Source organism: Solea senegalensis, linkage group LG4 (genome assembly GCF_019176455.1).
Source record: "Solea senegalensis isolate Sse05_10M linkage group LG4, IFAPA_SoseM_1, whole genome shotgun sequence".
In the NCBI taxonomy this organism is placed as follows: Eukaryota; Metazoa; Chordata; class Actinopteri; order Pleuronectiformes; family Soleidae; genus Solea; species Solea senegalensis.
This window is the reverse complement of record NC_058024.1, coordinates 16708933-16732124: the sequence shown is the minus strand read 5'-3', so window position 1 is coordinate 16732124 and position 23192 is coordinate 16708933. Positions and strand designations below refer to the sequence as shown.

The 23192-nt window shown below is 39.4% G+C and overlaps 1 protein-coding gene across 2 annotated transcripts in view; it reads left to right on the top strand.

The window, feature by feature from the left end:
• Positions 1-23192, top strand: part of LOC122768291 (metabotropic glutamate receptor 4-like) — a 155259-nt gene that overhangs the window by 100814 nt on the left and 31253 nt on the right. For both annotated transcript variants that reach the window (XM_044024178.1, XM_044024177.1), the window contains exons 4-6: positions 17942-18077; positions 18254-18408; positions 18923-19063. In XM_044024178.1, coding sequence (XP_043880113.1) covers positions 17942-18077; positions 18254-18408; positions 18923-19063 — 432 coding nt within the window. The remainder of the gene's footprint in view (positions 1-17941; positions 18078-18253; positions 18409-18922; positions 19064-23192) is intronic.

The following is a 23192-nucleotide window of genomic DNA, read 5'->3' as shown; positions in this document are numbered from 1 at the left end:
AGCAAGAGGGGCCAGTGGAGTACAGGTTGCAAACTGCAATCAATACAACAGCTATCATCATTCGCTGGGTGTATTAATGGCTTTGCCCCAAGCTGGCAAAGAGAGTAACACTCACTTGCATTTAGGCAACCAGCACTCCAGCATTAATGCAGCTTGCCTCCTATCAATCACCACGGTCTGCGTTGCTCTCAGCAAAGGTCTGGCTACCTCCACTCACCCCAGAAAAACAACCCCCCTCAATCATGTAATGAATGGCATCAATTATGTGGCCGGCCTGCCAAGACACACAGATGATTCAGAATGGGTCAAAGTCTAAAGGCGAGCAGAAAGAGCTTTGTTTAATTCACTTTCAGTCGCCCGTTTCCTTGCTGCAGCTCAACAGAGTTTTCATGAATTTTAAAAGGTATATCCACCTGTTCACAGCTAACAACACCATCAGTCACAGAGCCATAATGCAGCCATTGTTTGCACCAAAAGGTGCAGCCTATATCTTTGTGGTAGTCACAGAATTTCCCACAGGTGAAAAGCCTTTTTTTTTACTCAGAGACTACAGGACGTGTCATCTGCAACATCAGGGAGCAGTGACAAAAAAGAGATGCAGAGGGTTTTTTTCTATGGCAGTTGAGTTGTTTTTACAGGATGTGGCAGCTCCGTATGAAGAATAGCTGCTGTGTTCAGTAAAATATTGTGGCAGTCTAAAGCAAATGCACAAATCCAGTTCTCCAGCTGTCAAATAAAACTGCTGAACACTGAGTGATAGGTGAATAATGAGACATAAAGGTCTGCTCTTTCAGAGCTCACTGGGGTAAAACATTTTTTTTTTTTATGTTTTATGAGTATATACAGAGAAGGAGGGCGATATTAACCAAAACAATGACATAATGAGCCACCAAATGTGCCAGCTAATAAATGTTTGGCTGACTGTGTATGAGCCTGTCTCGTATTTGTATGGCTCCATGTTCTTCAGATGCCACACAGATAAGACTGTGGTGCTGGCCACAGAGGATTACACCATGTCTGTGGGATTAGCCCACTTTAACACAGCTCAAATTGAGCTGACCCAACACACTTGAAATTGTAGCCCTGCTTTAGATCCGCTCCACACGTATAAAGGGGGACTGCAGAGATCTTACCGAGAGAAATCTTCATCGTGCAGCAGAACTATGGAATTAGATTTGTGTCAACTATTTAAAACTATATTTAAAATATCGATTTATATCAAACAAAAATATTGTATTTTATTGTTTGACAATACACTTGTTTGCGCTCCCTGATTTGTTCTTTGCGCTGTGGGTTTTTGTTTGTGATTCTGACCATGGGCGGGCCTTAGGAAGCTGCCTGCTGATTGGCCAATGAGCTGTGCAACAAAAGTGTTGCTTGTTTATAAGACTGAATAGTTTGAAAGGTAAAACCCTTTTTACAATTACGAACACTGTCACCATGTTTATGTCCACACGTATGCTCAAATATAATTTATACCTACACTATACGACTCCTGCTCTTGTATATGCTGATACCAAGTACCAACTCAGCCAATACAAGTGCAGTTGAAAAAACATATTTCTGCCAAATTGTAACAGCTACATGCTATTTACCCTGCATGAAAACAAAGACTGGTGTCACTGCTTTGTGACCTGCATGCTTCAAAGCTTAAACCATTTGGGGAAAAAAATAGAATGTTCAGTGAAGCCACAGTTCAGAACAATTAAATAACTTTAAATACATAGTATGCAAAAGTGTGGCATAGGTTGCACAGGATTGTTGTTTTAGAACACTGAAAAGGAGGTGATGCCCAGCAGTGTAGAGTTAGAATGGGTTAAAATTATATACAACGTATGTACAAGTCGTTAGCTGTAGGCGGGTTCCTGTGGGCTTGACTCGTAGGTACTGTTTCAGTTCCTCAATCGCCAACGCAAGGAAGAGTCATGTGAAGGGTTTGCACATTTATTTCCTCTTGCCATACATCCAGGTTACATTTCCATCCGCAGATATCCAAGCCTCTCTCGGGTCAACGACACAGAAATATTGCCTTGATGTTCCAGGTTGTAAATGACGATAATAATAGTAATATAACGCTCAAGAAACCTTTTTACACCAAACCTAGCACAGCTTCTAACGGACACGTCAACCGACCCAAAATGCTAGATATTATCCAGTACATATCTCTCTATCTATCATAGCTGTCAAAGGTATCAAAGGGTCCACAAAGCCACATTCCCATCCTTGCAAGAATATTTACTCGAAGGCTAAAGGCCAACTTCACAAATTACACTGTAACTAACCCTAAACTAAATTAACTCAATACTGGCTACGACAACATACAGTGTGTGTTTTTCCACAGTATTAAGGTACATTTTTCCCACCACATATCTAATGAGACAAAATGTTTCATTGAAAAACAATGAATAACATGATCAAACATCAAAGTGTTAACAACACTTTTTTTTCCTTAAACAAATCCATCATGAAGATGTCATCACATCATCAGTGTCATTATTTTTTGAAGTGTTTTAGCTTCTGCTGTGGAACAGGGTAATCAATACACAAAGATTTGTCATCCAACACCGACATCGTTTAATTGGCAATTGCACTTGTTGTGCTCGTCTCAGTCTCACGGCGGTTTAAAACGAGGTGCTGTAAAGTGAACCGTTGGACTGTAACTATTGTGAGGCAGCAGAGAGTGAGAGCAAAACAAGAAAAAAAATCTGATTTGAAGGCAGTGTTTTACTATTTCATGATTTTCAAGGGAACATGATCAAGGTAGTATATGCACCTATATAACCAGTTGCACAGTGAACTTAAAAGTCAGGTTCTTTCACACAGAAATGCTCTTTAAACTTCAAGCATGAATAGATCTTTTCAATATGCAGAGCAGCCTTCTCTCTTACCTGGCATATACATCATTATAGAGCAATCTGCACTGTTAAAGTGCATGGGGGAAGGGATCGTGATTGGTTTATTGAATGCTAAACCTAAACCTAAACAATAAATAATTAAAAGGATAGTAAGTAAATCCCTTTTAATTGTGCCTGATGCAGCAACCTTTTCCCACTGTTAAACGTGACATGGCTCCATGTGTTTCACTGATGCAGAATATCATTGATATTATATTCAGACCGTACTGATGGTTTCATAGAGTAGACAGCCTGTTTTGACATAATTTCATCCCCTTTTTATTTTTTTAGCAAAGCCATGGCAACTCCATTTTCCACATTAGCTAATCCAAATTCTTTAAAAAAAAATACAACACTCGCCCCCCACAGTCACCTTTGGTCAGAATTTGATATTTACTTATGCACACTAAATAATAATTAGCATCAGAAATACAGTAACTGGGCTGGCTGAGTAGCTGATAAGCCAGGTCTGTAGGAGAATCTTCCAGGAGCCTCCAGGCAACTGGCAAATTGAAGTCTCATCATTATCTGACTTTACTCATATTGTTTATACCCAGTGAAATGAGTGGAACTGTGTCTGCAAGGGATGGTTGAGAGCTTTCTCACTGCAGGCAGTAGTTACTGTGGCAAGTGTGCATTAAAAGATAAATAAATAAAATAAACAGGGTACAGCGGTAGCCTGGAGGTTCAAGGATCCAGTTCGTAACAGAAAGTTTCCCAGTCTGAGCACTCGACTGAGCTGGGAGAGACTGACTGTGGGGGGCTGCAACCACTTTGTATCTACTGACAGCAAGCATCTGAGCAAAGCACCAAGGCCCGTTTCTTAAACCCTGAAGGCTATAAGTGACACCATAACAGGAAATATATACAGCAGCGTGTATAAAAATGTATACTGTCACTGGGAAACCATCTCACGGCTTGTGTAGATGAACCAGAGGACAGGCACTGCGGCAGCGTGGACAGCGCTCATGCTCTCGTGTGTGTGTGTGTGAATGACTGTATGTCCCTGCATGTTGCTGCAGGAGACATTTCTGTTGATTAGAACGTGTTCATATTATCATTGTATTGCTGCACAGTTAATGAATAGGTGCAGGGAATTCACTTGTTTTCACTTCTCAAACCTGTGCCTCCTATGTATGAGCTAAATCATTATTTGGACTATACTGTATAGCTATGTAATCTTTTGTTAATATATGTATATATACATATATATAAATGTATATATACATATGTGTATATATAATCTTTTTTAATTTCTTTCTTTGAGCAGTATAAATCATCGTCACCACATAAATACTCTGATTTAAATGAGTACACATTACATTATATTACATGTCATTTAGCAGACACTTTTATCCAAAGCAACTTACAATTGAATTGAGTACAATCAGCCAGGGGTGGAATTGAACTTGCGACCATTGCGACTATGATGTCTTTCGCACACAGGGTACCGGTCTTAACCACTGAGCCACTCCACCCCCTACATATACACAGATATTTGGGGTTTGTGTAAAATATTGCTGGACATTGATGCATTACATTTATTTACATATTTTTATTTGATTTGTAAGCACTGGAAAATGTAACATGACATATAAGATTATTAAAATGAGCACCAGTACGTGACTGGTGATTTACCAAAAGCAATGAGGTTTACGCCATTTATATAAACTGTGTTATTTACTATGATATTTAGTGGCATTTTGTAAAAATGTTTTGTATTATAACTGGGAAAGATCAAGAACCATGCAGGTAGAGAAACTGTTGCTCGAATTGGATTCCTTTCCTCTTCCTACTTTAGTGAAAAATTAGTTTAGTGCGGTCCAACACAACAACATTAAGGCAGTTTTAGCTTTTCATTAAGGACCTGGTCTATAAGTAAGAAAATAAAGTGAGAGAAAAAATGTTTTCCTGTGGAGGGCAGTGTTACACCTCGCCTGCCAGAAATTATTATTAGAAGAAGAATATTATAGTGCAAGACATATTTTCTATTATGCACATGCAGCACTAAATATGGGAATGTGCGCCTTTTTCTAATTGAAATTTTCTCCACAGATTGTATCCCAGAGGGAACGCACTGTGACTAGCAATTGAGATATATTCTCTTTTTGACAAACTGAAAAAAACTACCAATATTTGCATTCTAATCTTTCTGTGAAATATAATACATAAGTGATCTGAGAGAGGCCATGGGGAATGTTGGCCCATGACGTGAGACATTGGCCAATCACAGCACAGATGAAAGAGAGAGAGTCTAGAGGAGAGTCGGACAATAAAGACAATATAACCCCATGTTAATATCAGCAGGAATGGACAGATCACATGTTGCAAATGAAGCACACACGCGTCTGTCTGTGATCATCTGGTGCGAGAGGTTCAGGACAGTGAGCCTTCCTCCCCAAACTGGAGATTAATGGCATTGTGAATAATGCAGGCACTGAGCAAGTTTTCAAAGAAACACTTGATTACGGATTAGTCTACAAAAAAAAAAAAAAGAATCCCTACAGCCCTCTTATGTCAAGGAGTTAACAACTGCTTATACTCTATTTACACTTAACATATTTAGTTTGGACCAACTAACTGACCAGCACGCCTCCCCCACGGCTATTCTGTACGTCTAATTTAAATTCAACATATCAAGTTAGTCGGAGGGTTATAATCTTTCACTAGACATGAGTAGGATAACCCCCAAAAGATATTCAAGGAGAGCCTAATTCTAGTCCTTTGCTGACATGGTCACTTTAGCATTGTGTTCATGTGGAGCTGCCTAAAAGCTAAGTGTGTATGTTTTGTGCTGAAATCAGCAGCCACCATCTTCCCCGCTGGTTTTCTCGCTGTGGCACATTTAACAGCTCTTCCAGCCGTTCACTGTGACACTGCAAATCCTCACATGATGTGAAAGAGAAGGTAAAAAGCAGACCAAGAGCCTCCCAATATTAGATATTAGTTTGAATCCCATTTCAGGATACATATGTCTTCCTCCCACAGTGTGAAGACACGCAGATTTGATGAACTCCATCGGTGTGAATGTTTGTTTGTCTCGGTATGTTTGCTCTGTGATGGACTGAGGTCAGTCGCTCATTGTCAGATGGAATCCCTCACAGGATGAGATGTTATGAGAGTGCAGAGGATAAGACCATTCAGCTAATACAGAGCAAACACCGTGGTGAAACACACATCACAAGCTGCTGCTTTGAAAATCAACTCTGAGTTAAATGCACCTCCTCTGACATTCTCATTAATTAGCTGGCCAGGTTTAATCCACATATTGTTGGCGTCTGTAATTTTCCTTATCTTCAATACAGTGTTGACATCTATTACAAAACACATACTTGAAGTCTAGCCAATGGCGTGTTTTTGTCATTGGAACACAACAGCGACTAAAACATTTACAAAACACTTGACATTTTGGGTTTTTTTTTTCTCCCTCTGAGAACATTTTTCAAACAACCTTCCCACAAGAGTGTTTCCACTAAATCAAATGAAGCACTGTCACCCTCACATCATAAAAACATCTTATAGGTTGACAGGAAAGGAGGCAAATCAATCAGTCAATTAGTCGATGAAAGTAGCCGCTTTCGCCGCAGTGTTTTTCTTGGTGTTTAATTGGTGAGGAGGTGAAACATGTGCGGAGGTCATTCCTCTGCTGCAGCCACAATTTTCTTGAAGACAAGGTTTAATTGCAGGCGGCACTTGTAGAGCGGGGTCAGTAAAGTGGAGTTGATCATTGGAGACTTTTTAAGGCAAGGATCTAGGCACATTTTTCAACACTATATTCAGAAAACACTTCACATAAGTCTTGAGGTTGCACATTTTTTCCCCCCAAAAAGGGTTTTTTTTTCTTCTTCTTTTGTTAATCCATAAAGAATCTGCTCTTGTGATTACGCAGCTCTGGTCTGTCAGCTCAAGGGTACAGATTTTCCTCCTGTTCCTGTTCTCCACGGCAACAGGTCTCTCTAAAAATGGGGAATTGTGCTTGTGCTATGTCATATATGTTGCAAACATAGAGAGAGATTTTCTTCCTCACAAGACAATAAATAAATAAATGAATATATGTGTATATATATATATATATATATATATATATATATATATATATATATATGTACATATTTCTGCTGCGTTTACTCTGGAAAAACTTAATGGCTTTACTTTTTAGTGGAGACAATTTCGATATCACATAATGACAAGACAAACCAGTCCAATGAAGCACCAGAGGCCAGTGAAGACCTATTACCTATCAGCCCATCAAAGCAGATGACCAACACTCCCTGCCTGCTGTTCAGTGGCCTTCTCCGTACGGCGCTGAAATTTTTAGCCCTCTCTTTAATTAACACCTCTTGGTGAACAAGCTTCCTTTTTCACACTGGGACAGGTCAGAGTTGTGAAAACTATCTAACAGGAATACAGTCATCTAGGGGACTAGAATCTCCACTATATTTCAGAGTATTAGTACAAATTTGAATCAAGCAACGCATAAAAGCACTTTCCATTTCTTTTTCCTTTCTTTTTATTTTCTTGTAAAAGAAAATCCTAAAAGAAAAAACAAAAACAGTGTTTATACTGACATGATGATAAAGATGAGATGGTAAAAAAAGGTTAAGCAGAATCTGGATGTTTCACTTCTGGAGCAATCGAATTGTTTTAGTGGTGTAATGTTGATAGAAAAACAAGACCCGTTGCATTTATTTTAGCCCCACAACTGCGTTGCTTTCTCTGAGCCGCTGGAACGGGCTTTTCACTGAAAAATGATGACTCAATTTATGGCACAATAGGAGTGTGGGATTCCACATCAACAACAATGAATAGAACGCCATTCGCCCGGCACCTATCGTGTGCACCATCTCTCCGAAGGCATTTTGAATTTAAAACACTCGCAGTTCAGAGGCATTAGGCCTTTTAAATAGGCCGATAAATTACAGGTACCACTATGTTTTTAATGTAAACTCTTTATCGTGAGTTAGGTTTGTGTCCAATTTAGTTGATTGATTGCCTCAAATTGGTCAAATTTGTATGTATTGTAAATTGTCATTTCAAAAGACACAGTAAGACTCCTGTTGAAATGGGTGACAAAACCTTAAAGCTGACTTTTCTATAAAACGCTACATTAACACTGATTAGTTTGGTATTACGGCGGTGAACTTCAACTGGACGGCTTTTTTTGTCCTTTTCTTTGGTATCAGTGTGTGTCCAAGACAGAACTATGACGCTATTACAGAGTCAATTAGGAAGGCTACAGTACACTGCTATTCTTAGGGCTTAGTGTATAGATTCAGGTCTGCCTTTGGCATTTCTTGACTGCAGTTATAGGAATGAGGTCAGACAGAGGTCAATTGGTTGATTGAAGCCATTGCCCTTGCTAGAGGAGCGAGGTGAAACATAAAAACGTGATATATCCATGACATCTGTGGTAAAGTGTCCCTTGTTGATCCATCTGTTAATGAGATATCTCTTGTGATAACTCAGAAAAGCAGACTGCCAGGCTTGACAAAAGGTTTGTAATTAAATTCACTTTTTTTTTCCTCACGTAAATTGGTAGACCCCACTTACGTCCAGCGTCGCTGAAGCTTCGAGGAATGATTCATGGCGGCACTTTGTTCTGGTGTTTAAAAGCATTGCAGTGATTAGCTTAATGGAGGTGACGCTCACCTAAAGGTTAAAACACTGACAGGTTCTGACTCCCTCCATGACTGGATACGAGCAGGGATGGGCATCGTTAAGAGTTAATCGATAATGCTTATCGATCCGGCACTTTAATGGGAATATTGAAAAGCGGAAAAAAAAAAGAAAAAAGTTTAGAGTGCAAAACAGCACTGTTTCAAATCAGTTAGTTTGTCTTGTCCTCATTGGGTTGGATCAGCAGACGTAAAGGGAGGTGTAAGACTGCGGTACTCTTCCCTTGGGGTACCAGAGTAATGGTACAGTACAGTATGGCTCGAGCTAGACGCACGGCAGTCAGCTGATTGTGCCAAAGAAAAACGCTATTCCCTTTCCACCGGTGTCTTCACCGCCCACAGTCTATTTTCATACAAAGCTGGACGTCTTTTTGAGACAAAGGTGCTGTTCTTAATCGAAACGCAAGCCTGACCGAGGGCTTTACCATTCCAAACCATACCGAACTGTGCCATTATGTAAACACGGCTTTTGAGGCCAAATGTCACACCTATCGTACACATGCTGTATTTGCAACACGGTGCAGCCCAGCCAGAGAGACTGAACCAAAACACTTGAACAAATTGTCCAATCGGTTTCTGTCAGGTTCCAATACAGAGACAGATCACACAGCAAGCTTGGTACACTAAACTTAAAATGAAGAAGCACAGTGTGTGTATCTGACAGGTGATTTAGTCACTCTTAACGTTACACCTGCAAACGCTCACAAATGTTGTGACACCGTGTGTGTCTTATGAAGATGGTGCTGATGCCAAAAACCTAACCACATTAACATTAGCAGGAACCGTTTTTAATTACCCTCACAATTAAGCAAAACACCACAAGCAGTGGTTGAGACACTGTAAGGCTAAAATGCACATCTGTAGACATGTAAACATCTGTAGACATGTAAATAATACTGTCATTTAGTTCCACAAAATACTTTCCTTTTTAAAAATAACTGAGAATGCAGTGACACACTCATGCTTAGCTCATGCCGAGTAGTGTTTAATTCCAGCAGGCAGCTACAGTGGACACAATATATCGAGTTAATCAAATAATTTAATTTATGTATGAAGCACATCTGAAATTTACAGCTTAAAGATGTCAAGATGGTGCCTTTCACGTGTTAATTACTTACTCCAAACACACAAGACACACCACCACAAGACGAGTGGTGAACAAATAACAGGGGAAGGGTGTACAATTAGGAAACTCAGTGGAGCAAAGAAACAACAAATTGTGTTTCAGGCCCAACACTATTGTATTTCTTTAGTTTTATTGAACATGAACAGCATGAACACAATACAACAGATTAAAATGTACAATGAGACACAAATATGGGGCTTCCAGTGGGAAATAATGTCTCTGAAATTTATTTTGAAAAACAAACACCATCACTGGGCTGCAACATGTCACAGGCAGGTAAAGTTATCACTTTGCAAATCTCCTCACATATCCACAGAGCCGAGCTCCTGATACAAAGTGTGCCAGCAGCATCCGAGAAGACTTGTTTTTGTATTGTGTATGCAGCAGTGAAGGTAAAAAAAGTTTCCAGCATCATATCGTGCTGCTCAGGATCCAACTTTCCTCTTTGAACATGTTAGTTTAGGACTTAAAACTCTTCTATGAACCTTTGAGACTTTTCTACTCCTCACATTCATTGTCTACCACTTTATCCTCAACACGAGAAAGCCAGCTAATAGGGCGAAAGGCGAGTTACACCCTGGACCTAGAAACGAACAATCCGTCTCACATTCACACCCACGGTCAATTTAGTGTGTCCAATTAACCTCTGAATGTTTTAGGACAGTAGGAGGAAACCAGAGAACCTGGAGAAAACGCACGCACATGTGAGGTGAAGTGCTCGTCACCTGTGCCGCTGTGTGTCCCAGCCCATATTTTATTTGTAAAATGGAGAACATTACAAGGCAAAGTGTTCATGTGTGTACATTTCTAATGTTATTTGACGTGCAGCAGGATCCAATTCTCTCATAACCTCCTCCGAATACTAATAGACATACTGTACACGCCAGTTTATCCCGCATTACCAGTGATTTAGAGGTCTTTACATAATAATATTCAAATTAGAGCACACAGCAGGGACGCAGTCGTTTGCACGGGAATTAGAAAGCAGCAGCATTTTATAGGACTGCTGCAAGGTTGTGAAGTCTCTTCTGTTTTTGCAAGGGAATGGCTTAAGTAGGAAATTACTCTACCTTACCTTGGATTCTGACATGAAAGCCACAACACATGAAATGGGCGGCTGTAAAACAGACAGAATGAAATCAATGGCACGGAATTTCCTGTTTCCATAAAAACCATTTGTTGGCTCACGTGGCGTTCTTCACCACTTACAGAATTACGACGAAAGGGGCCGACGCCACACATTAATCCGCACCTTATATACAACCCATACTTTTATTGCTCCTCAGTAGCTTGGGCACAATATTCGCACATGTATGTATTCACTGACATGGGGGGCATACGTCAGTGTCAGTTTGTGTTTTTGAAATTCCAGTGTCTCTTAAAGAAGGAATGAAAGCTTTGGGGTTCATGTGACAAGAAAGTTTAAGAGAAGTTCTCATGACTGCGTGGACAAGCACAGGCAAGGATGAGGCAAAACACGATGAAAAACTAGTATGACTATGTTGTTTGTCATCCATTGCTGTCACATTCTTTGAATACGGTGTGTTGTCAAAGTAAGTTATTCCTTGTGCATTTGCTTGAGTTTCACTAAAGGCACTGTGTTGAGCTCTCGCGGAGAAAAAGAAAAAGAAAAATCCACTGGGAGTGTTAACGCCAGGCAAACATGCTGCTAATATTAATTGAAGTTATTCTCGTTTCCTAGTCTTTGGATATTAACTTCGATATATGACTGCGATCTTACCTGCAGTGTGGGAAATTATATCACATTGAAAAGTGGTTTATTATAACTATGATTTTTCTTTTTCATGTAAAATATGCAGGAACCACAGAGGAAGTGCCTTTATGACACAAAGCACACAATAGGAAGAGTAATACAGTAATAAAGAGGAAGCTGTGCGCCTTCCCTCTGCTGTAAGATTTACTAAACAACGGGCGAACCAGGCCCAAATTCCACGAGGAGAGAAAGACTGGCTGACTGAGTGACTGAGCTGAATTCAGGCTCTGATCACTTTGTGTCATTAAAAACATGAATCAGTTCACATTTTGACAGTTTCAGCTGGTTTGTAATTGTATATTCCCTTCGCCGCCTATATCTAACCATCAGCCTATTTGCTTACAGTAATGTCTCATGTCCAGTTTGACATATAATCCAATTTGCTGTGGTGGAATCCAGTGTTCACATTATACAATTATTAAAAACAGCTATTATATGTCGTTTATTTATTTATTTATTTACTTAGTTTATATCTATCAGCCATCAACAGCCTCACCCCTCAGTATCTCACTGACCTCCTCCATGTTCACACACCTACCCGTTCTCTAAGGTCTTCTTCCATCCAACGCTCCCTCCGACCCTCACCTCTGGAACAACTTAGAAGATGACAACAGAATCTCTCTCCATCTTTAAATCCCGGCTCAAAAGCTATAATACTCTTTATACTTTGTATTACTATTATTATTAAAGACTGATTGCAGGTCTGTGGCTGTTCTGATGCCACATATACTGTATTACAGTATAAGTGTCCATTAATATTAGTTTAGGCAAGGTTAAGATAACACCAGGATAGTGCTGTGCTCTACTGTGTGCCGTGTAACAAGCTGCAGAGCGATGGCTTGCTTGTAAACTATTATTATGTGAAGTATTATTAAGTCTGCTGCTGCTGTGTTGTTGCGTCTGTTAGAAAAGTGCAGTGCTGTGAGAAAGAATTTCCCCTTACTCTAAATGTACATGATTCTCACTCATCTCAACCCCTCCATTTTAGTCAAGTTACCCAAAATGACCGAAATCGTGTCAACTGGACAAGTGGGTCGTCACTGTGATGAAACGCCGTCACGACTGCAATCCAAACACATGCGCCCTGCAGCAGTCTACCACAAATTAAAAAGATGAGTTGAAACACTAAGACTATTTGACTTTACAAGGCTTTTACACATCACATAATTATTTATTTACTAAATGAAATGACCAGCTAAAACACTGTGTATAAAAGACACCTACAGGCTAACAAGATTTAAATTGGAAAATAGTTTTGCTCTTCCCTACTACAAGGAATGTGGTATCCACTGTGCAAGCATATAAAAATTATAAAACTTTAGTCCCCTTAGCCTAAAACAAAACTAATCAAGAGTCAAAAGTCCTTATTGTCTACAAATACCGTACACACACACACACACACACACGCACTGTATGTAAATGGAGTATGTGTACAAAAGATGTATCAATGAGCACAGAGTGAACATTGCACCTAAAACTGTTGTTGTAAACCAAAGGCAATAGGTCTGCAAATGTATACGTTACTTTTTAATCCAATAAATTGACCATATGACAATGCAAGTATAAAACAAAGGACAATGACTCAAGTATATACAATGGAAAATAAAAAGAAAATAATGTGTTCCGCTCTTATTGATGTTGTGTTGCAGCCACAAAACAAAATGGTTCAAATATTATTGCCTCAGATCATTACTTTTAGTATTAAAAAAAAACATACTTACTAAAAATCCATCCATCCATCTTCCACCGCTTTACCAGAGGGTCGCGGGGGGGTGCTGTGCCAATCTCAGCTGACATGGAGCGATAGTCAGGGTACACCCTGGACAGCTCGCCAGTCCATCGCAGGGACACATAGAGACAAACAACCATTCACTTTCACCCATGGTCAATTTTGAGTGTCCAATTTACCTAATCCCCATATTGCATGTTTTTGGAGAGAAACACAGGGAGAACATGCAAACTCCATGCCCTTGTTCCAACAGGCTCGAACCCGGGTCTTCTTGCTGCGAAGGCAAGAGTGCTAACCACTACACTTACTAAAAATATTTCCAGTAAACTTAATCATAACTCTGGTTAAAAAAAAGCCTGCATCAGAGAGAGAAAAAACTGCAAAATAGGAATACAAATACAACTACTAATACTAAATAGTATTACTGTTACAACTACTACTACTACTAATTGTACTAATAATACATTTCATTAAGAAGCTCCTTCCAGGACACCTGAGGACACTTTACAGAGTATAAAAACAGTCAGTGCAGTGTAAAACCATTATTGAAAAGTAATAAAAGAATGACAGTAACAATAAAAGAGCAACACTGAGGACAGTAAAGGAGCAGTAAAAGTGACACAGACAACACTGGATAAATGACACAGCAGTAAATGCTAAACTTATAAAAGGTGTGTTTCAAAACTGCATGGACGACTGGACACATATCCTGGTTGCAAGGAGCTCCTTCCCCTCCGGCTTCCCCTAAATATGTTCTATTAAGAAGGGTGTTCCGCTCACAGAGCAGGAGATCCTGAACAGAGGGCTGGGGGTAACACTCAGAGAGGGTTCATCAAACATTTAAAGATTTTGTGCTTGCTTTTCATCATAAATGATCGTGTTATCTCACAGACCTGCCTCGAGTCTGACTGTGTTGGTTTTCTTTACCAGATTTCTTTTGTCAAAACTAAACTTCAGAGGAAAGAGAAGCATCTCGCATACATGTCCTCAAAAGAAAGATCATTACAGAGCAAGAACCTGGAGGTCACCAGGCGTCTTTTCCTACACATTCTTACCGGCTTGCACAGCTCAGCATTTTCAAAATGATATCTTTACATGAATTATTTTGCAGTTTTATGAATCCTCGGGTCTCAGATCAGTCTGACCTTGTCAAACTTAATGAGGTTTTTGGTGACAGCTGTGCTGGAACAAGACAGTTTCATCCAACACAAGTATTCTGTCTCAGACCTCAGAACATTTTTAGACAGCCAAATTGGGACGGCTGGCCCCTCGCTGATCTGGGTACCAGGGCGGAAGACCACAGAATGACAGGAGTCCACACTACTTTTTTTTTATTCCATATTAATCTATGAAGCCTGTTGTTGTTGCATTTGTTGGAGCTCTGTGCATGTGGTCACTGAGCGTGTAGGTGGTGTTTACATCTATTAATCAGTTGATGGAGATCAATGCGTAACTTTAATTAATTTCCCGTTAACTCCTCAATTATTTCCAGTTGTCTAACTCCTGCTGGTTGTTTCCTGCAGAAGAACGCTGTCAGGATTTCAGTGTAAATAAACACACTCACTGTAAAGAAGAGTTATTCAAGCCTCCCCGATTCTAAATTGGTCTCTATCTACAGCGATTGGCACAGTATGTATCAGTATTGGAGAGTTTGTGTAACCGGGACACTCAAGACTCTTATTGTTCGTTTTTGTGTGTGTCTGAAGTGGAGTTCAAACCTGCGATGTATGCAGAAATGCATTAGCTTCCAGCTCTCCATTTTTTAGAGAAGCAGCTCATTCATGTAAATCTAAAATCACGTAGACAACAGTGCACTTAAGCATCAAGTGACTGTTTCACGTCATAAAACCTGACTCACGTCCCATTTTCTTTTTTACTCAGACTTGACTGAGCCTCAGAGAACAGTAAGCAAACATATTTGTGTTTGAGCATGATTCAGACTTTACCCAGTGACTTCCTCCATCCTGTCCGTGCTGCCTTGAATGTAAAAACCTCACTTAAAGCTGCAGTGTGTAACTTTGGGTCATTTTTGTACATATACACACCAGTAGTGAACACACACAAACCAGGCACTGGAGGAGCAATGGGGGGGTTGATTGCCTTGCTCACAGGCACCCCAGCCCTTGACCAATTCTGGGATTTGAACTGGCAACCTTCTGTTTACAAACCCAATCCCTTTTGTTTTGGCCACAATAACAGAAACTAAGACATACTATCAGACATACAGCAGCACAGCAGCAGGCCTCTGTCTTGACATAAAACAAATCACTTCCTGTGTGCAGCGTGGGAATGTCACCAGGTGACACAGGACACATGATGAGCCAGACTTGAGTCCAAAATTCTCTTCCTGATATCTTGACTGATTTCTTTTGAATTTCCCATGATGTTACACAAAGAAGCAGTGTGTTTCAGGTGTGCCTTAAAATACATCCACAGGTGTGTCTCTAATTAACTCAATCAAATCAGAAGCTTCCAAAGACATGACATCTTCATTTGGGCTTTCCCAAATTGTTTAAAGGCATAATAATCTTCGTGTATGTAAATCTCTAACTTTGAAGAAAGTAATAAAAAAATTCTGGCATTTAGCAAAACGAAATAATTTTGGTAATCCTAACGGATCTAAAACAGGACAAGTGATTGTCTGATTTCATGTCAGACAGTGAGGAAAAAAGCATATGTGTCTTTTTATATAGCGTATGTAACTTCAACTGTACATGTCATTATGTTAGCCCTCAGGACTTCCACGGAGCGACCGTCCAATCACAGACAAGTTTCACTCGCGCCTTGCACGTTTGGGATGTCAGCTTCTCAGTACTATATTCCTCAATGGTTGAATAACTGCCAGATATCGCAAGTGAAAGTTATTTTGGAAAAAGGAGCAGAAGCGCTCACTCACTGACAACTACAGCCATAACATCAGTATAAATCCAGGTGGCCTGAATATCTTGATGGTCATAAGAGGGTTAATCAGCACAGTGGTTCAAATATAACATACGTGTTTACGTTGAAAACTACAGTTCTCAGACATTGTCCTTACTGAACTGGACAAAACAACACAGACAGAAGATCCATCAGTGGTATTTATCAGAGCACCTGTTGTGTCCAATAGCTCAGGCAACGGGACCAAACCAAAGGTTTTCCAGGAACCATTGGGCTCAGGTCACTATTCACCTTTATCTGCAATACGTACTTCAACACAATTCTGAATAGAATACAATTGAATAGTATAGGCCCCACATTCACTCACACTGTGTTTTGATGTCACACATAAACATACATACAAACGAATTGTAATAATAATTGTAACAGACGTTCAAACTCTGCCTGAGTACCACAAGTTCTGTAAAAAAAAGTGAGACACTTTGATATAAAGTTCCTCTAAATTCTCATAAGCCTTTATTCATAAATGACAAACACAGCAGTGCTGCAAACGTTTGACTTGATTTCCTCTTCCACAAAACCACTAAAAATAAAACAAGTGGGCTCCATCAGATGATGCGAACACTTTTTCTCTTTACAAAGCCAATTATTCTTCCCTCAGTCCATCACTCTTCAGAGGAAAACATTTCACCATCTTACTCTTTTGCCTGATAGTAAACTGATAAAATGGCCAAAGAGCCCTTGAGTCCATTATGTTTGTCAGAAAATGAGTTATTTTTAAATCAGTTTACAAAACTAAAGGTGCATAGTACACTTAGTTTTTCCAAAGTGAAATTAACAACTGCATGTTTTCATTAAGTTATCCATGTGACACAGTGATGGTAAATTGTGAAACTTATTTGGTTACATTTAAGATTCACATATTCCTTCAGGTTTGGGTTACAATCTCCATTTACTTTACTGTTTGTCCAAGATCTGTTTAAGAGTAAATCCCTCCAAAAATGTAGACTAACAAACCAAAATGTAAACTGCAAAAAAGTAAATACAAATAAACATGTTATACATCAGTTCCCCTTACATATTATACACATTTATTCATTTCAACAAATAGAAGAATTTCTTTTCCAGTTCAAATTGTGACATCAAGTAATGTACTTTGAATGCAAAAAAGGAAACTTAGATGTTAACTGTAATTGCTTGAATTATCTTTGATTCAAATTTAGCAGGGTCAGAGGGCTCTTTTAAAAATGATTATAGTAAGTGCTTTGCTGCTGTCTATATATTTTTCTTCACTGTGACGGTCTACGGTCTAAAGGGGAGCCAATGAGCATTTAGTCTGGTCAAGAGGTGGCCGGACTTATAAATGTTGTTTAGAGGGTGGACAATATTCATGGTGGTATTTCACAGAATTTCAAAATTGAAATTCTGTAAAAAAGTGTTTTTTTACAATAAGCATTATACACACACGCCACATCCATGTTAAATCAAGTTTAACTTAAAACAGAAGTTTAAAACAAACGTGTGACGCACTGGTGAATAATTTTGCGGAAGTCCTGAGGGCTACTGTAATGACAAGTATATGTGCGAAAAGCTCTATTTCTCTGCTTTCCAGTATCCATCCAGCCGTCTTCTACCACTTTAACCTCCACATGAGGTTTAAGCGCCAATGTGGGGTTAATGTGCCAATCTCAGCTGACATAGGGCAAAAGGCGGGGCCACACCTTGGACAGCTCGCCAGTCCATACTTTTTGAATTTTCAGTTTGACACCTCTGATCTACATCCAATTCAACATGAAGATCTTTATTCACAATGGTAAAGGGAAGGCAAAGAGTAACGTGTTTTCTCTAAACCCATGTGTTTAGGAGGAGTGTGCATCTCACAGTCAGTCAAGATTCCCCGGGAGCCCAAGCAGGGAGAGTTTGACAAGGTCATCCGACGACTCAGAGAAAATCCAAACGCAAGAGTCGTCATCATTTTCGCCAATGAGGATGATATCAAGTAAGTTGTCAACAATCATACCTGTTTGAAAATTAGGAAAAAAAAAAATATTGTGGCTGCAGCAGAACCCTGTGTCTGCGACACCACTGTGTAATAAAAAGGGAAAAGAGAACATCAAAGTGGAGCTGTTGATGTTGATCTTTTCCACGGCAACATCTGTTCCCTCACCTTTGCAGGCGGCTACTCAACGCAGCTAAAAAGGCAAACCAGACAGGTCATTTCATCTGGGTGGGTTCAGACAGCTGGGGATCAAAGATCTCTCCGGTTTTGCACCAAGAGGAGATGGCAGAGGGAGCAGTCACCATCCTGCCCAAGCGCCAGTCCATCAAAGGTACAGAGACGGGGACTGTGCATTCATCACATCTGTTCAAGAAAAAGTCAAAAAAAAACCTCTGCTTTGCTTTGTCATGCACAGAAGAGTAATAGGATCACGTGTCAAAAAAAAAAAAAGCATGAATTCTGAGATTAAATTAAATTCTGTCTTTAATCTCAAAATTCAGATTAAAGTCATAATTCTGAGATTAAAGTCAGACGATTAAAGTCTGAGATTAAAGTCAGATTATTAAGGGGATTAAAGTCAGAATTCTGAGAATAAAGTCAGACGATTAAAGTCAAAATTCTGAGAAAAAAGTCAGAATTATGACTTTTTCTCCGAATTCATGCTGTTTTTTTATATACTCTTCTGTACTAACGTATAATTATCTGATCATTAGATAATTAAACAAAGCACTTGGACACTTCTTAATTCCACTATATAAAAACAACAGAGCCCTGATTCAAAGACTGAAGCAACACTGTTGTTTACGTAGACGCTGACTGTGTCAATGACAATGAATCCTGTCTAGGGTTTGATCGTTACTTCATCAGCCGAACGCTGGAGAACAACAGGAGGAATATCTGGTTTGCTGAGTTCTGGGAAAATAACTTCAACTGCAAACTCAGCCGCCATGCTGTGAAGAAAGGCTCCGGCCTCAAGAAGTGCACAAGTAAGTCTTTTTCTTTGTTTGGTGGAGAAACAAAGCTTTTAATGTTCTTTTTTGTTCAGACTTCTGTAACATGGAAACACTCTTGTGATGCCTGTGGGGGAGTGACTTATTTGGCTCATGGTGACTGTGTTTTGACAGCATCATCAGCCTGAGAAAAGTGCAACAGCTACACGTTCAATATTCAACATCTCACAGCTTATTTCGGCGCTGCACTTTATTTCTGCTGAGTCGAGTGTGTTTGCCCACACGGCTCTAACGAGTGCACGGCTTAGCTGGGCCAGTAAAGCTTTGGGCTCGCGGCCATACGTTATACTGCTGTCGGTTACACAATCTGTCTTGAGGTGGAGAAACACAACACTTTATGTCCTTCGACATATATTTAAAAAAATGAGCATTGAACTCGTGTTATCTGGAGATTTCCTCACAGAACTTGTCATTCATTTCTGTTGTTTTTTTTATGTTTTGCTGCTGTAATTGTGACCAGTATAAAAGGACGCTTCATCATTTAGAGCAGCACATACAGTAATTACACATATTATGTTTAATTATACACAGTTCCTTTAGGAGGCATTTGCAATATTCCTGATGATGTTATTAATCTGGACCCGCGCTCATTGTTTGGCATTTGTTCTTGGCCATGTTTGCATAGATATCATTTTAGCTGTTAAAACAGTTGGATCAAGAACAGCAGTTGTTTTAAGATGATTACATGGCGTTTGTTAACGTTCCCCGTCTTGTTCACACAGGAGACTCAAATTTGAACACTGTGTTTTGTACTTGTTTGTAAAAAAACAAGCCTCTGCCTCTTGCTGAACGAATATATTGATGGATAGCTTAAATTATGCCATGAAGATTTTTACGACAATATCCCAACAAATCAACAGACGCCGTCACAGTGTTGTTTGTAAGTTAACCCGTTGGACATTCATTTATAATTAATTGTGTTAATGACATGCTGTGATGAGGAAAAAGACCCGAGTGCACAGAATCAAACCTCAGGAATCGTGACGTTTATTTATTTACAGACTTTGGATTTCACAAAGGAACGTCTTAGCCAAACAATAAGCGAATGAATGAGCACAGGCTCTCTGAAAACTCTGGAGACAAGCTACAACAAACCAAAATGTAAACTGCAAAAAAGTAAATACAAATAAACATGTTATACATTAGTTCCCCTTACATATTATACACATTTATTCATTTCAATAAATAGAAGAATTTCTTTTCCAGTTCAAATTGTGACATCAAGTAATGTACTTTGAATGCAAAAAAGGAAACTTAGATGTTAACTGTAATTGCTTGAATTATCTTTGATTCAAATTTAGCAGGGTCAGAGGGCTCTTTTAAAAATGATTATAGTAAGTGCTTTGCTGCTGTCTATATATTTTTCTTCACTGTGACGGTCTACGGTCTAAAGGGGAGCCAATGAGCATTTAGTCTGGTCAAGAGGTGGCCGGACTTATAAATGTTGTTTAGAGGGTGGACAATATTCATGGTGGTATTTCACAGAATTTCAAAATTGAAATTCTGTAAAAAAGTGTTTTTTTACAATTTATTTATTTACAGACTTTGGATTTCACAAAGGAACGTCTTAGCCAAACAATAAGCGAATGAATGAGCACAGGCTCTCTGAAAACTCTGGAGACAAGCTACAACTTTTACTCTAGAGGTCGGCTACAAAACTAACAGCTGGCGTTGTCGTCAGACGCAGTAAATCCCGTCTCTAAGCACTCTAAAGATATTACATTGAGGGTTATGCTTTGGGTAACAACACTCAGGAACGTTGGCGGGAGCGTCAGCGAGCTTCTCGGGGACTGACAGTGACAGTTCAGGAGTGTGTGTCATTTGATCAGCACCGTGGTTAACATTGTTAGCTTATGCTTGTAATTAAACTAAAGGTGGAAGAAACATTATCAGCAACATTTAGAAGCACTGTGGCAGTTCCTGTCACTCCTGGCCTTTTTAGGATCCACAGTTTTTGCTGCTTTAATATGTATTTTGTAGATGTTTGAGAGATGATTTCACTTATACGGCAACTGTCTTATGGCATAATCACTTATCTAGTTCATTAATCAACTATTCAAAATTTGCAAACTTAACCATAACTCGGATGTAAAATATGGAACAGTTTGCTAGTGTTAGTTTGGCACAAGGACGGTGTATTTTTGTCTGCTACTCTTATTAAAAAAAGCTCTCAGTTTAAATCTGAAAAGACTTTAATGTGTCTGCCCTGCAGTCATAATATGACAGGTTACTGGAGTATTATAAATGGTAGCTATATGAGAATAAGATAATGATGAAATTGAGAAAATGATGAAGTCAAACTAAATTTATGAGGGTGATTTTTTACAAAACTGTCTAATATAGACACGTAGACATGTTGAAAAGAGGAACTGCATGATGAATCTAGGCATAAATAAATTTTACTGAGTTCAACATGAGGTAAATCCTTTCCTAAAAACAAAGGGGGTATTTCTGTAGCAACACAAGACGGATTCATATACAGAGGTCAGGCTTCTGTTACGATGGTCACTATGTCACATTAGGCAATCACAGAGCCTTACATCTGTGCCGGGATGCGACTGAAGGGCGTGACAGACTACATGGTGGCAACAAACCCGACCCATCCCTCAAAGAAGGCGGTGAACAAACAATAACGTCTAAAGCAGTGTCAGTGTGTATGGCGCTTGACAAGTTGGACTGTCGCTCACTGCGAGAAAACATCAGGTGATTTCATAACCCCTCTTTCACTTTGCCACACGTTGTGTGGAAGCAGAAAAAAAATCAAATATGCCACCAGACCTTCTGCCGGCAAGGTTGTGAGGCATCCCAGATCCATCCTTGTTTGCAGTTCAGGATAAAGCAATCAATTTTTCTAAGGCTGACGGACCCTACGTCTGTCACATCATATTATAATCATGCTTACAGGTCATGCCTGACCTCCGCATAAAACTACACATAACTGCCATGGGATGTTTAATATGTGAATATGTCATAAGGGAATCATTGAGCGATCAACCTAATAACTGAATAAAGTGATATGGTATCAAAAACACAGTCAGGTTCGATATAAAAGTAAACAATCCATAATTAATTTGACTCTGTCACTATTTGCTTTGTAAATGTTCACTTAATTGAAGTTATTGACTGTTTTACAATCCCCTTGATAGGGAGTTAAATTTGATGTCATCATAAAGTATCTCCCTGTCATAGAAGTGAATGTGCAGAGTCTTCTCTCACTCAAGCATGTCAGCGATCATCGGCTCAGTTTCCTGGGCAGAGTGTGTCTTGAAGTATTTGTTTGAGGTGGAACTGTGACTCTGACCGCGCCTCTGAGAGGAAATCACACGGCGCAGAATCATCAGTGTGGTGTGAGGATTTAACTGCTCGACGTAATCAGGGGGACATGTGTGACCGAGGGGGGAAAAGCCAGAGTTGTCTTTTTATCTGTGAATGAAGAAGAGAAGAAAAAGTGATATTGATTAAAGCTGAAGGGAGACATAATATAGAGCAGGGATCTGACGGGTTTTTATTTCTCCCGAGTATTAATGAGGATCAGCAGCAGGGAGAAGCAGCAATGCAGATAACAAGCATGTGCTTCACTATTTCATACAAGCATGTATTTTTGAAAGTACCTATTCTGCTCAGGGTTGTCGAGTCTTTCTCAGCATGCACTGTGTCAAAGGTGGAGAATATCAGCAAAGTCTGTAGCCAGAGAATATTGTTTGTTCACACTTTGCATGGTAACCATATGGTAATCATTTTATAATAGCGGGTAATATTATGGTAATCCAATCTTATTTCCAGCGCCACCATGGTAATAACTACATAAATAATTACTTCTAATAACATTTCTTAAGTTATATGGAGAAAGTAGCCTACTACTTGTAATACCTTCTCAAAAATTAAATTCCATTGTTATTACCAAGCTATTACAGTAAGACGATGGTAAGACGTAATACTACTTCTGTTACACAATTATTACCGTACTTTACAGTAATGTAAATTGAAAATGCATTTCATAAAACAATACGGTTATCATAATTTAACACCGAGCGTATTGCAGACAACACGCTTACACAAGCGCATTCTGCATTACTGTAATTACACGACGGTTTCCAATTTCGGC